Raw genomic sequence first — 14,534 nt, forward strand, 5'->3', positions numbered from 1 at the left:
CCGTACGTTATAGCTGGCTGAGCATTCCTGAACGCAAGGCTCCTGCTCGACAGGCTGTCTTTGATAAACTCAATTCATGGGACAACTTTAGTTTGCCTTACTTATATATAGCGCTCGTAATTACGCATGACTATGCTCTTAAATAGAAGCAACCAACAACGGCCAAGTATATGAGGCCGTATACTTCATTGCGTAGAACCGGCATATCACTGATATTGTCACGTGCAGCTTTTATACAGCTTCGAACAGCTCTACGCGTTAAAGAGATATGTGGCAGGTGATCGTGACCAGAACGTACTCTGTCGTCGCCTGCAGGTACTACGAGACAGGCTCGATCCGACCGGGCGTGATCGGCGGCAGCAAGCCGAAGGTGGCCACGCCCAAGGTGGTGGACGCCATCGCGAACTACAAGAAGCAGAACCCCACCATGTTCGCCTGGGAGATCCGCGACCGGCTGCTGGCCGACGGCGTCTGCGACCAAGACAACATACCCAGCGTTAGCTCCATCAACAGGCAAGTTCACGCGCTGTACTGGCTTAATTGCCTGCACGAGCTGATTCTCACTAATCTATGCAGTGTTGTACCGTACTTCGCCATGGCTAGTATTGTCGTTGTCCAGCCTTTCATGACCCTTCCGTTTTGTTTCAAGGACAGGCACACGATTTCACCGTTTCATTCAGGTTCTCTGTAGCTTCCTCTCTAGTTTATTTATTCACGTTTATATTTTGTTTTTGTTTTTTCGCGGCGGCGAAGTTGGCCTACGTAAGCGTGCATAAGGTATTTAATCCGGCACACGTGAAGTTGGCCGCGTGAAGCCTCTGGCATCAGGAACACACACCATTCATTCCCCGCTATTTGAGCTTCACGCAAAACAGGTGAACCCTGTTTTCCACGCGTAGGAGTGCGGCAGCAGGAAGAAAACACGATGAAACGGCGCTCGGAGTGCCGGCTGCGGCTTTTAGAAGCTCGTAAAAACAATGCTTTCAGGGACGGCGCGGGGCCACCGAATGGTCGCCGTAAATCCCTGCGCCGCGCGCGAGGTATAGAATGAAAAAAAAAAAAGACAGATATACAGTACCCGCCACAGGCCATTCGCGGCGGCGAAAATCGGCCGCGCCTCTATCGCGAACGCGGGGCACGCGCGCCATATACATCCAACGAAGGTGGTGGGCTATCGGCACTCCTGTTGATCCCGCCGACTTTTCGGCCGGCTTTTCGGTGCCCCGCTGCTCGAATCGACCCGGCGGAAGGCCCACCGCAGCGGCTTTTATAAGCCACGCTCTATAACGACAACGGTATAGAGAGCGCGAAAGGGAGGGACGATGTTAAAGACGGAAACGATAAAAGAACAGAACAAAAGCGTAACCGTAGAAAGCCACCTATATGGCAGCGGGGAGAGACATATATCGAGAGAACAGGGTTGTGAGTAAAACAAGGAAGTAAGTATATAGCCGCGCAACTGAGGCTCCAGAAAAGAGAGAGAGAGAGAGAGAGCAGCAAATGGGTTTCGTACGGAGAAGGGGACTTCCCGGAGGAGTCTTCCCGCTCAGACGACATATAAAACGCATTTCGCGGCGCGTGCGCCGTTCCGCCACTTTCGCAGCGCCCTCTTCACGCCTTGGCGGGCACCTCTTTATGTCTCGCACGAGAACAGGCCTGCTAGAGGGTCACGGGGCGACCCAACCGCTGGCGAGGACCCAGGCTAGCGCCGCAATCGATCGCCCATGCGCCGGAGGCAATGTAACGCCGCGCTCTCCAAAGGGACTCGCGTGTTTTCTCTCCCATCGAGAAAGAGGAAGCGTGCTCTTCGGGAACAAACGAGTGGTTCACGGCGACCTTTCGTGCCACGGAGAGCCCGGAGACGCGAGTTCCGGCACGGCTCTACCTTTAATCTTGTAGGTATGGATCACTAAGCGAGTCGCAACGTGTAAGAAACAACTTGGCGCAACAGGGTTTGAATGACGGCGGTGGCGAACTAATCATTCATTGGGCTCACCGTCTTGGATCTCACGTGGAAGCTGAAAATATAGTAGCTCGTACTGAGATCGTTCGTTTAACCGTCCGTATAATTATTTCGCGCACCTGTCGTATGATGCAGTAAATGCAAGAAAGTAACAGCTGTCGGCTGGCCCTATAGCTGGTTTGAAGTTGAGCCGAAGATCCTGGCGTTTATCATTGGCATTATAGGTTCCTGCTAAGCGTGTGGCTATAAAAATGATTTTTAGCCTCTTCGTTTGCTGAAAGAAAGCCCACGTCGTTAGCGAGCAGCACTGGTTGATCTTTTGTTTAGCAGTTAACTAGACTGACCACGCATGACGCCCTACTTCACTGTTGTTGTTTTTTTAAAATATATTTTGATACTTTCTGGCATGCTTTCAGTTCACAAAGCTAAAAGTCTGATAACGATAAAAGAAAGAAAGCTAAAAAAAAAAAAAACCGTGTCTTTTTTTTTTTCTTAACCGAAGGCATACGGGAACAGAGCGTACTATCGGGCACTCATCGTCGAAATTCATCGCCGGCCCATCTGCGCGGCCACAAAAAGAACGTCTCTATTGCGCTCTTAGACGGGCCTCGCGCGAAACGCGGAAGCTTATTAAACAGATAGCCATCACTCGCACCACCCACCCGACCGCTCTCCCCTATCCTCGCGGAGGGATGATCGGCGCGCTGGCGTAACAGCTAGCTCACCAGGGCGTTCATCACACATTCAATCAGGCTCTCCGCGCGTTTCGGGGCGCACCGCAGCGCGTCCCTATATGTGAGCGCACGCACGCATGCCGCGCCGCGAGTATAACATCGACGCGCGGCGCCCAATTACGAAAGGCCGCCGCTTTTACGGAGCAGGAACAAGCCGCATCTCTGCCGAAGCCGCCGCTTCTGCGGCTCCATCCTCTCCTCTCGCGGCATGCGGTGCTGATCCCTTTGGCTCGCTGCGGGCCCGCTCCTCCATTTGTGTCGAGAGCAGAGGCCCACGCAACGCGAACAGCAGCGCCTGTACTCTAACCCCCCTTGCCGCCACCCCCCGCCAGCGTGCTGCGGCCCCTTATCCAGCGCTAATCGCAATATCGGGGACAGGGATTGCCACTTTTTCTCTTTGCAGAGAAAGAGGTGGGAGGGGGTGCCGAGAAGTGCACATCGGAAGAGGAAAACGGACGAGCAGCGCGTGGAGGGAGCAGGCCCGGGGTGGGGTAGGGGGTGAGGGGAGGGGGGGGGGGGGATGGCGGAGCCTGCACTCCTGCGGCGAGTCTCCGCCATTAGGGAGAACATGTTTCTCTGGTCGGGGGGTCCTATATTATTTATTAGCCGCGGGGCAGCGATTGGCCACCGATAAACATGTCATCGTCGAGGGGGCTCGAGCGCGAGCTCCCTCGACGGCTCAGGCGGCGCGTATTGAGCGTCAAGTGTGCTCGACGAACCGAGCTGTGATGACAGATCTCTTCGGCGCAGGACGAGGCCGCAGAGTTCTGCTTGGAAAGCGGTCGTTGGGCCCGGATGTATTTTGCGGTGATCACAACGAGGTGACACTGCTGCACTCTCCTCGGATATAGTTCCCGCGCCTTATTGCCGTGCGCTGACGAGAGATAACATTTGAAGAGAGCTGAAAGCGGCGGCCTGCAGTATACAGTATAGACTAAGACTTGAACATCTATCTACATAAGTAAGCAACGTGTAATTGAGCATCTCCGAGCAGCAGATTAGCTCACTTTAGCGACGCAAAAATGGTGATTGAGACCACAGGCATCGTTCACGCATTCATTCCTTCCTTATACCCCCCCAATATAAGTCCACTTCGGACACAAATGAAAAGGTAAGTTGACCCAGTAAAGAATGATGCCATTGTTAATGTGCAGTTATCTATACGCTTCTGAACTGATAAAGAGACAGAACTTTACTTGAATTTCAAACCGTAATCTTCGAATTGTTCTTTGGGTTTACATGTTTGAAACGGGTGCAGTTTGTCGTCTACATCGTTACTTGGCGAACACTGGCGTTGTTGTATGGGAGACTTTCTCCGTACGACGTCGAAAACAGTATGGACCGGTCAGTGCACATACTAAAAAAAAGAAAAAAAAAAGAAAAGATCTCGAATCATTTCTTATCACACTCTTCTAAATATTGAAGGGCCTTTAGGAAGACCATATTCGCTATAGTGAGGAAGTCTGCGATAATCCATAACTTAACTCCTCGCGCTCAAGTGAAATTAAAGTTTAGCTTCACAAAGAGGCCTTTCTTTTATTATTATTTCACCAATACCTGCCTACACACATGTCACGTTTTGCAAAGTCATACATGCCTACCTACATGCGGTATGGCAGGTTTATGTAGAATGATCCATACTTACCTATGTTTGAGCATAACTGGTTATTTAGTCATGGACGCCTGTATATATTTACTTGTGCTTCTTGGTAGTAAACAGTACTACGACGTCAGGTATATTTCTTTTTAGAACTTTGGTTTACGCCATGCCACTGCTTACATTGGTACTGCGTATTGGAGGAGTCGCGATACTTTAAATGATTAATCAGTTTGTGTAGTCAGGCTAGCTGTTGCACGTCTAGCTGATGGCAAGTCAAGGCCTTCTGCCTATCTTGTCGTCTACTCGCCCCTCAACGAGCGTTTCACCAATTTATAGCATAGACGAGTGAGAAAGAGGAGAAATAAAATTATTTCGTTTAGGAAGCACTCCTTGCGTATAATGTATCTTATAGCTTTGCTCGCTGCCAACCAGGCACTCAAACTAGCAATAATAGCCTGTGCCATGGCTCAAAGCATTCTTATTAATCAGTCGTTCTCCTGCTTCCCATCCTTCGTTTCTTCTTCTTCATCGCTTCTTTATTTTTTAAGTGGCAACGTGAGTGACCACTCAACTTGGGAAGGCCCGTATGGTGCGGTATAGACCTGCTCTTCGATTTTGACGCCGGCGACGACGCCCGAAACAAACGCGCGCCTAATGCTCTTAGGCACTCGCGAGAAACAGGATATAGGCTCGCGCGAACGCGCTGCCGCGTTCCCGCCCGAGGAAACCCTTCCATAATTCGTCCGTAATGGAATCACAAACCCACTGAGTGCTCGCTTCCGCCGCCACTGCCGGGAAGGGGAGGACCCGCGCCCCAAATTCGCGCGCCTCGCTGAGCGCCTCATGGAACCTGGCACTCGCCAGATATGCAAGTCTTCTTCCCCGAGAGCGATTCCATCCCCCCCCCCCCCCCCTTTTACCTCCCCCGGAGCGGCCGCTGAGTGGCGTCCCGCTGTACACAACCTGTTCAGTGGGTCGCGTTATCGCCGGACAGCCTCGCCGAAAAGGGGCCCCGCTGTTCTGCGCCTTTGTTGTTACCCATGTAGCACCACGGGCGCGCGCGCGCCTTCGATCTCTTTCCCCGTGAGCTCCCAAGGGCGGCGGTGGCCTTTCACGTGGGGCAACGCTGCTGTGCGAGGAAGACAGCTATCGAGAGGCCAAATCGCCTCCTGCACGCAGCCGGCGTGGAGGAGGCCTGCGCAGCGTATACGGGCGCAGAAAGCCAGCCTGCAAGAAAGCAAGCGTAGACAGGCGCGGCGCGCACACGCACGCACACTCTGGCACCACTCACGGGCTGCAGGTCCCAAAGCGGTGGGTCAGCAGCTCCGAGCGGAGGGCGTCAATCCGGGATCGCAACACTCACTCGTGCCGGCAGGATGATAAATAATTTACGGATTGAGCGTCGGGGGCTCCCTAGCCCGATATTGAATTAAGGGCGGCCAAAAGAGAACCCCCAAACACCCGCCTACCGTGTTATCCCGCTTCCCGGAGGCAGATAAGGAGGCATTCGCGTGGCAGTGCAAGCCTGAGTGCCAAAGCACTCCACTGGCATGGGCGCCAAACAACCAGCCCCTCCCCGCTTACAACCATTCCCTCCACCCTCGACCTCTCGGCGTTTTCGCCGTAAAGTGGCCCACGCAAAAGCGTCCCCACGCGGCCCCGCATGCACACCTGAAAACGCCGAAACGTGCTCCTTCTACGCATGCGTGCTTTATTGCATCCCGGTAGCGGAATGGGAGGTGCGATTCATTCGTTTGATCCCATTTTAATAGCAGTCATGGTGCACTTCATGAGTTTTAAAGGACACCCCGTTCAATATGCTCTTCACGATTACATGTCAGCTCATTGCGATGATTCTGAATTGATTCGTCGTTAGTTCAGCTGAGCTTTAAACAGCTAGATACCGGAAATGTGGGTAAAAAATTTGGTTACAAATTCACAGCCTTACAGTACGAAGGCGACATAGGCGTAGACGAACTTTGCGCAAGCGGGGCGCTAAATTTGTACGTTCGCATATCAACCTTTAGCGCAGCCTTAATAAAGTGTCGCGCGCGTTGGGTCATGCATAACTTTCGCAACTTAGTAACACAGCTCTGCAGCGGGTTGCCAAAAGGGTGTCACATTCTGGGCGCGATTGCGTGCAGAACAAGGACGATGACTCGCAAGCCCTGCAAGATAGATGCAGCGGCTGTGTCAGGGGCATAACCACCAACGACATTTCGCAATTTGATGACCTTAGTCTCTTTTCGGTACGCGTAGAGGAGGCCCGCACCGGAGATCTCTCTGTACCTTTACTAGACTTGAGACAGAAAAAAAAATGCGTTTCTGTGCAAGCTGATACTTATATATCATTTAAACTCTGAAGTTTTACGTGCCACGACCTGATTATGAGGCACGCCGTAGTGGGAGACTCCGGATTAAGTTTGACCACCTGGGATTAATTAACGTGCATCCCACGCATGATACACGGGCGTTTCTTGCATTTCGCCCCCACCGAAATACTGCCGCCCCAACCGGGATTTGATCCTGCGATGGCATGCTTAGCACCGCAACGCCAAAGCCACTAAGCAACCACGGCGGCTAGTTATATATCATTTGATGCATTATTTCACAGTGACTCAACAAGAATTTCAGGTTTCAGAGAAAAAAATAAAGTGAGACGAATAGTTTCGGAGGAAGAGCACCTAGGAGAAAGGAGGAAAAGGCTCTGGCCGGCCTAAGCCCTCCTGACCCAAGGTTTAAAAACTCTGTCGTTTCATAATATGCGAAAGCAGGGGCCAGCAGACAACATCTGGCTTCCCCACACGTGTTTTCATTATATGATAACGTCATATAAACGAGAAACAACTGATCATCCTTCATCGCTCTCACGATATCCGCTCCCATAGTACCACACGTTTCCCAATAATAAAAAAAAAATAGGACACAATGGTACTCGGTGCAAATGGAAGTCCCAACTCGGATCTTTCGCCCATCTCTGAATGAAAAAAAAAAAAGAAAGGACGTCTAATGTTCGAATATGTATATCGGACATGGCAGTGGGACTAAAGATGAGGCACCTTTAAAAATAAAAATGAAGTGGTCATGAGCGGTAATATCACTCTTGTACCACGCAGATGCAGTTGGACCACTTCAGGAACACGCTGAAAAACAGCCGCGTTTATTTTTCTTTGTTTTCTTTGCGTGAGCTCAGCTAGGCGTGACTAGGCGAGTCACCGCGCGCGATTTCTCGCAAGGTTTGTCGACGGGGCTTTACCGCAGACGAGACCGAACCAAGCAAAGCGTGACGAAAAGCATCTCAACGCGTGCCCAGTGCATTTGCAAACGGTGTGCACGAAGAATAAATAAAAAGAATTTTAAAAAAAAACGCGAACGGTCTGGAAAGGGCGAAATAAAACAAGGTGGTGGCGCGCGGGCGCAAACTCCGGAACGCCGAAAATCTCTCTAATACTGCGTCCTTCAGCGGCCGAATATCTGTTTCGAAAAGGCGACAGCGATCGATACGCTAGGCTGGGCGACCAATCAGGCTGCTCTGCGGCGTCGCTCCTTGGCTTCCTTCCCGTTGGGCTTGTCTCCTTTTCCTTTGCCTTGCCCACGCCAGAACGAAGGGGTACGGCATGGTTGACCGCACGGAGCGGCTGTGCGCGCATGCTGTGTGTGGCACGTGGATGTCACCGGGACCGCCAATCCACCCCGTACGTGAAGACTAGATCACTAAGTCAAGTGACAGGCGACGAATCAGAAGGAGGAACTATAACTCAGCATAACAAACATTTATGAATTTATTTATTTCTTTTTGCCACAAAAGTTCACGCAAAAGTAAGTGAAGTGTCCCCGGTATAGCCTATTATTATTCCAGTATTGCGCACTATATCAGCAACATGTTGCCACTGGCATTAGAAATGTGCGCTGCGATCGTTGACAACTGGAAAGCCTGCATCCCTCCTTTCCCCCTAAAAAAAAAAAAAAAAAAATGAGGATAGAAGGCTGAGGACAAGCTGCGATGGAATGTCTGACCGACCTGTTGCCTTGTTTTCAGTCTTTTATCTCCCTGCTGTGTTCGCTTCATAACGAACTGTAAATCGTTTCAGCTGAGTGGTTCCGACATCTTTGAGGACCGTGTCTGCTTAGAGATCAGCCCGAAACAAACAAGCTACTGTACTACTGATGAAAATAAATTCAACTTCAACAAACATCACTCAACGGATTATAAAAGATACGCCGGTTAATCTCTATCGTCGATTCAGTTCAGTGGGAACGAGGTGGAAAGCAAGAGGCATCCTCCGTCAACTGTTAACTGGGAAGACGCGGCCAGGGATCACGGGAGAGGAAACCGGCACCGATGCCGCGGCACTTCCAGTCCGCGAAGAAAAAGAGCCACTGAGCGCCGGCGCGCTCTTTTTTCGGGCCGCATCGTTTTCTTGGCCGCTTCAGCAGCGTCTGCGGCGGCAGGGGGAAGGAGGGGATTCGCGGGGGCGTCTGTAGAGCAGCGTTGCCTCTCGGGCTGCATGGAGGGGGCCGTGATGGAACGCCGGGAAGGAAGCGAATTCTCCATGTCGCCAGGCAGAGAAGTGTGATAAAGCTCCGTGCCTCCTTCTCCACCTCATCTTCTTACCCCTATTTCCTCCTCCAGACTCTTTATTTTTTTCTTCTTCTTCTTCTCCACGACATCCTCGCTGCTGCTACTCCGGTCTATGCGCTTTTGCGTCTGCCCTGCATCGTCTTATTTTATTTTTTCCCCCTTACTTTTCCTCTTATTTCTTTTTTACCCTCCTGCCCCTTCTTAACATCTAACCGAGACGCCAGAGCGGCCTAGCCCGGCACGTCGCATCCAGCTTCCTATACACGGTTTGATGCTTCGGATGCGCGTGTCCCGTGAGCGCGCGATCGGGAACTTTTATTCGCTCGATGCTGGGAATCGTTTTAGTGTGGCGCCGTGCTTGGTGGTAACGCCCGAAACCCTGACGAGAGAGACACTGAGGATGTTATAGGACGTCGCTCGACCTTTAAAAAATGTGCCTACAGCCACGTTCCGTGACATACTCGGGAAAATGTCGATGTCTGTGAGGGGACAAAAATAAGATAACAAATCTTTCCCTTCTGTTGTAACTTGTGATGATTTACAAAGCAAATCACCCCCCCCCCCCCCCCATTTTTTGTGTGGACTGTTGGACTTTGCAAAGAAACAAAGAACGGTACAAAAAAAAAAAAAAGCTTACCTTCAACAAAAACATAAAAAAGAGCACTCTTTCTCTTTTTTTATTTCTTTCTTCTACAAGTTCTCGGTTGTCGAACGGCTACGTTCCGTACACGTTCTCGTTCGACTCTTTTCTACACCGGCATGGCCCAGAAGATGTAGGTTTCGGTATACTTCCAACCTAAAAGAACTCGTGTCTCGAAGGTGGCACTAAAACTTTTCGTGAAATCCGTAAGTTCATGTTTTCGCTGCTTACTTCGCGGCTCATTGCGCCCCCCCCCCCCCCCCCCCACCCCTGGGCAGAGTTGGATGGACCCCGTGCAGCCTGCCCAATGCCTGCTGCACTGAGCCTGCCAGGAGTAACCGTACTGTGTTTCTGTTGTCGCCCTTATTGCCAGAGCGACTCGGTGAACCGGCTTCATTCTCCCTTACGAGGGAGCCGACACCTTTCATTCTGAGCCTCCCCCTGGCCCTCAATTGCGCCATAAAACCCCATTAATCATCATTTTGAGCGGCGCATATGTAAGATGAATATCGAAGGAATACGGACGATAAAGAACAGAACCACGCGAAAACGGCGCAATAGGGTCATGCTGAAATGATTTGTGTGTTTCGTGTGTATACTGTCGTAGAACAGGGCATGCCGACAAATAGGAAGACCGAGAAGGCAACGTTACCGAAACGCCGCTGCGCATAACGCCGCCGAACCAATTTGGTCGGGCGTGCGGCCAAAATTTGTTTTTCTCCCTTTCTCGCCGCGCTCCCTCCCCTCAGCAGTGAAAAACAGCGACACCGCCCCGAACGACGGGCTCATCCCACGGAGATATCTGCGCGCCACGCCGCCCCGCTCATCCTCCGCTGTGTGTCGCGTCCTCCTCCGGGACGCATTGTTCTCGCCCCTGGTTGCGTGCCAGTCGGCCAACAGCGCCAAGCGTTGTTCGCGCCGATCAGCGGACGCCGCAGCGGCATATGTGGGACAGTCGGCAACGGCGGCGCGGCTGTGGGGGAAATTGTTTTTGCCACGCCCTCCTCGTTTCCCGCGCCGAACGTCTCGGAGGGGGGTCGGTTACAAAAGGCGAGATCAATGCGCGTTCAATCGTCCCCGCGCGCTGCTGCTGGTGGTTCCACTGCGTTTTTCTGTCTGGGCCCTGCGACGATTTCCGGTTCCGGTTAGCGCCGGAACCGTTCCCGCGCCAACCCCACCGCGCCCCCACCCCCTCCCCCCTCAGTCCTCTCAGAGTTAGTCTGCGGAAGCTACGGACTGACTCCGATGCAGGGGCGGGTGCCAAAGTCGCGATCCCAGTGTAGTCATCGCTGCTTGTTGAATCCACGGCTTATCCTATAGCCATTGGTCTCACGCGCGGCTTTTGGGCGAATCGCTAGGGAAGCCGCGCACTCGACAGCAAAAATATGATCGTTAGCGAAAGAGCTCGCGCGCTGTGTGTGCCGAAGAGTGATGAAGGTCACTTAATGCACCAACGCGTCCTGAGCGCATGCGCGTTGGACAGCGTCCGTGGAACTCCCGGGCAACAAAGATGAAGCCTGTAAAGTTTGGCACTGTAAGTTGGCACTGTAAAGTTGGCACTCACAAAGCCACACTGTTTCTTTCCTTCTTTTCTTTTGTCGCTATATCACTCTAAAAATGGTACACCCTTAAGCGTGTTGGCCTTTAGGGCTATAAAAGTTGTATTGCACACGACAGCGAGCTGTAACTACACGTGCGATGAGAAAATACGTAGTTGAAAACTGCATTAATTCTGATCACCTGAGGTACTAGTTACATTGCGCTGTGATGCAAGAGTCTACCAGTGAAGCCACAGTTCTTTGCAGTCAGCAGATAAATTTAGTAGAAAAAATCATAGTGCGTTAAATTCAGGCTAAGTTAGAAAAGCTCCGACGAGAGGCTAAATCAAGAAAAACGTTTCGTATGATTTGAATTTGCCATTTCCAAGAACGAAAACGTTAAGGCAAGTAAGAAGAATATTGTATTGTGTATCTAACACAGAGTGTGATTTTCACGCTGTATGGCATGTCTATGTAATATTGATCGATCAATAAATACATACTGAGTGACCCTTTTGAAAGACAATATAGAAGAAAAATATATATATATATCTTTCAAAAAATTTGTTGGAGTACGAGTGTGTCAGTGTTTTCTTACTATATCAGTAACGATGCGAACAGGTTTATAGCACGTGAAAAATGACTACAGACAGGTGGAGAATTACAAAGGCTAGTCACCGCCTCCAACCTCCTACACCCCCTTCCTCCGCCTCCCACCCCCCTACCCGCTCACAAGTGCGATGAACAAATAAGAGTACACTGCTATACTTGATGAGCGTAATATATTAAGGTCAATGCTTTGTTACACTGCACGAGGGCAAGCACTGCAGCACTACGTGCATCGTTGTCGCGTAAACAAAGCCTATATAGTAATGGCTGCACCACTTATATTCCTTTGTCGTTTACGCCAGCCGAAAGAGTATAATGCATTCCAGCGCGAAACGTGCTCATCTCTACTGGGCCAAAGCGAGACACTAACAAGATCGGGCGTTATCGCGCCGCTTCCCCGACAGCCCAGTTGCTTTTCTGTTCCCTGCCCAACGCAAAGAACAAGCAAGCGCAGCCGAGCGCAATCAGTGTGCGGTTGGCCTCGCATACGTCAAGCGGATTCGCGCGTGCCGCGGGGCCCAGCGGGCGTCAGCACTGCGATCGCTTCGCATTACCCTTCCGCGAAGACGTCCTGTAGCCACTGCCGCCAATTGTCTTTCTCACTCAATTTCGCGAAAGTGATGCCGCTGAGGATCACCGTGCAGTGCGTGCGTGCGTACGTAATAACACACGAGCGCAAGAGGCGCCCCACGCCGCTGTGCTGGCGGCTGTCTAATTTACGGCGCGCCCCGATCTGAGCCCAGTGCCGAGCTCTGCGTGCGCAGGGGCGATCGGCCGCTGCGCCTGCTATGGTATAGGGCCGCGTTGGTTTCGGTTCTTGTATGTGTGTGCCTACCTATACGCGCCAGCGGCCCGCGGAATCGGCAAGAAAGAAAGCGCGTGAAAAGGCAGAGCGTGGATCGTTTTCATGCGTCACGCCTCTTTAGAAAATGAAAGCGTGCCTGGTAACCCCCCCCCCCCCCCCCCCCTCACCGCCTCCACCACCGTTTCTCCCCAGGGGCAACAACCCTCCCCCCCAGCGCCGCCGGCTCTACCGGCGCGCCCTGCTCGCGTATGTGTCCCGGCAACACAGCGGCGGCGTATAGTACATTCGCGGTGCGATAGGAGAAGCAACTCCCATGCCCTAATGCTCGGTCACTCGACGGGACGGACACTCCGCAGGCTACGCGGCCAGACACGCTGCACTCGCTCCATGTTTGCAGCTATTTTCTAATCTGGCGGCTTCTTCCTCATTGCTGGATCCGTGCCTACCTAGACACTCGGTGACTTGATCCTCATGCGCAGTATTTTGGGCGGCCGTTTAATGTTGCGTAAGCCACCTTCCGCGAAAAACACGTGCAACTTTGCAAGTTCTGTCGTTAAGTCAAACTATTTGAACTAAAAGAGATGAGCCAGTTATAGCGGCAATAAACCCGCCTCGGGAGCAACACTTTCACACTCGAGCAAGCAAGCACGCACATGCATTGCATTCACATTCGCACAAACGTGCACCTACGAGCCGCAGCCGATGATGTTGAGAACGCGAAGGCCGCCGCAATGCGCTTGATGTATAGTATTATATATCACGTATTTTTTTTTTCTTTTTTTTATGTCCACGTGCCGAGCGTCACGTCGGCGAGCGGTCATGTCGCTGGCAGCCGGACATTCGCTGTCTGCCCGTCGCAGAGGGTCCGGCTATGTACAGCCTTTTTCCGGTATACAGTGATACAGCCGGGTGTCGTCGGTCACCGCTCGTTACGCGCATCGTCGCCCTCTGTTGGTACCGCAACGTGGCGTCTGCTCACAGGCTTGCCAGCTTATGTGTAGAGAAGGGAGCGGCGGCCCAGGGTGAGAGATCGCCCGCTCTTCTCACTGACTTTCAACACGTGACAAGCCGTGCATGCCCAACGCACATGTTGGACGACAGCAACGAGACTCCGGCCGCTGAGTCAGAGCGCGCGGTGGCGGCGCGGCTGAATCACTGGTCGCTGCCTCGCGTCCATGCTGCGCTGCAGCTGGTAATTAATGAATTAATGAATCCGGCGTGCACGGTCGTGATTGAAAAACCGTCCACGACGCGGAGCGGGAGAGGGCGGAGGGTAGTAGAGAGATGATTGTGATTCCTTCTCTCTGTCTCCCTCTTTTGTTCATTTCCAGACGCACCGAAATCGATGCAGACGAAATGCAGTTTGATAAGTATAGCGCGAGGTTTGGCACCGAAAGCGAAAAACAGGGTTCGGCCCTCTCTGTGATCTTACCATCCCAACAGGGAATTTTCACACACACACAAAAAAAAAAAAAAAAAGATTAACTTTTTGATCCTGCTCTGTGGTGTTTGGCCGTGTGGCTAAAGACGTCGGAATGCGCTCAGCTGCACAAGAGCACGAGTTTGTGTTATCGTTCTGCGAACCTTCCTTTGACGTCCGGACAGCTCAGTTTGCTTTCAGTATGACCGAGCAGCAACGTTTCTGCATAAAGGAAGCATGTATGCGTGCTGACAATACGGCGAGTGCTGAGTCCGAGTATAGTCTCCCTCTTCTATACAAATTCTTAAATTTATTTTTGGACGTCAGTCAGCTCGATACGAGCGAACGCGCCGACTCAAGTGCGGCCGGGGGAACCGCGCTGCGCGTGTGGAGCTCACCCTGAGCGAGCAGCTCATGCGGGGGCCAAACGTCGTCGCAATTTTTCGCCGCCTACTGGACAGGGACTTTAACCGAAGTCAACGCGGGGCGCAAGCTTATGTCCACACAGCAGCGCAAATAGACACGCCGCGCGCAGCCGAGCGCATCGACTAGTCTCAAATGGCTGTTTCCTCGTTTCGTCGGGCTCCCGGAGGCAGCTATCTTTTTTAGAAAGGAAAAGAAAAGAAAAAGCGCCATAGATCGG

At 52.0% G+C, this 14,534-nt stretch overlaps 1 protein-coding gene across 5 annotated transcripts in view; it reads left to right on the plus strand.

Moving 5' to 3' along the window:
- The window catches only part of LOC119436999 (paired box protein Pax-5), a 202,856-nt gene that overhangs the window by 146,446 nt on the left and 41,876 nt on the right, over window positions 1–14,534 (plus strand). For all 5 annotated transcript variants that reach the window (XM_037704049.2, XM_037704052.2, XM_037704051.2 and 2 more), the window contains one exon: window positions 316–513. In XM_037704049.2, coding sequence (XP_037559977.1) covers window positions 316–513 — 198 coding nt within the window. The remainder of the gene's footprint in view (window positions 1–315; window positions 514–14,534) is intronic.

The sequence above is a fragment of the Dermacentor silvarum genome, chromosome 1, assembly GCF_013339745.2.
Source record: "Dermacentor silvarum isolate Dsil-2018 chromosome 1, BIME_Dsil_1.4, whole genome shotgun sequence".
In the NCBI taxonomy this organism is placed as follows: Eukaryota; Metazoa; Arthropoda; class Arachnida; order Ixodida; family Ixodidae; genus Dermacentor; species Dermacentor silvarum.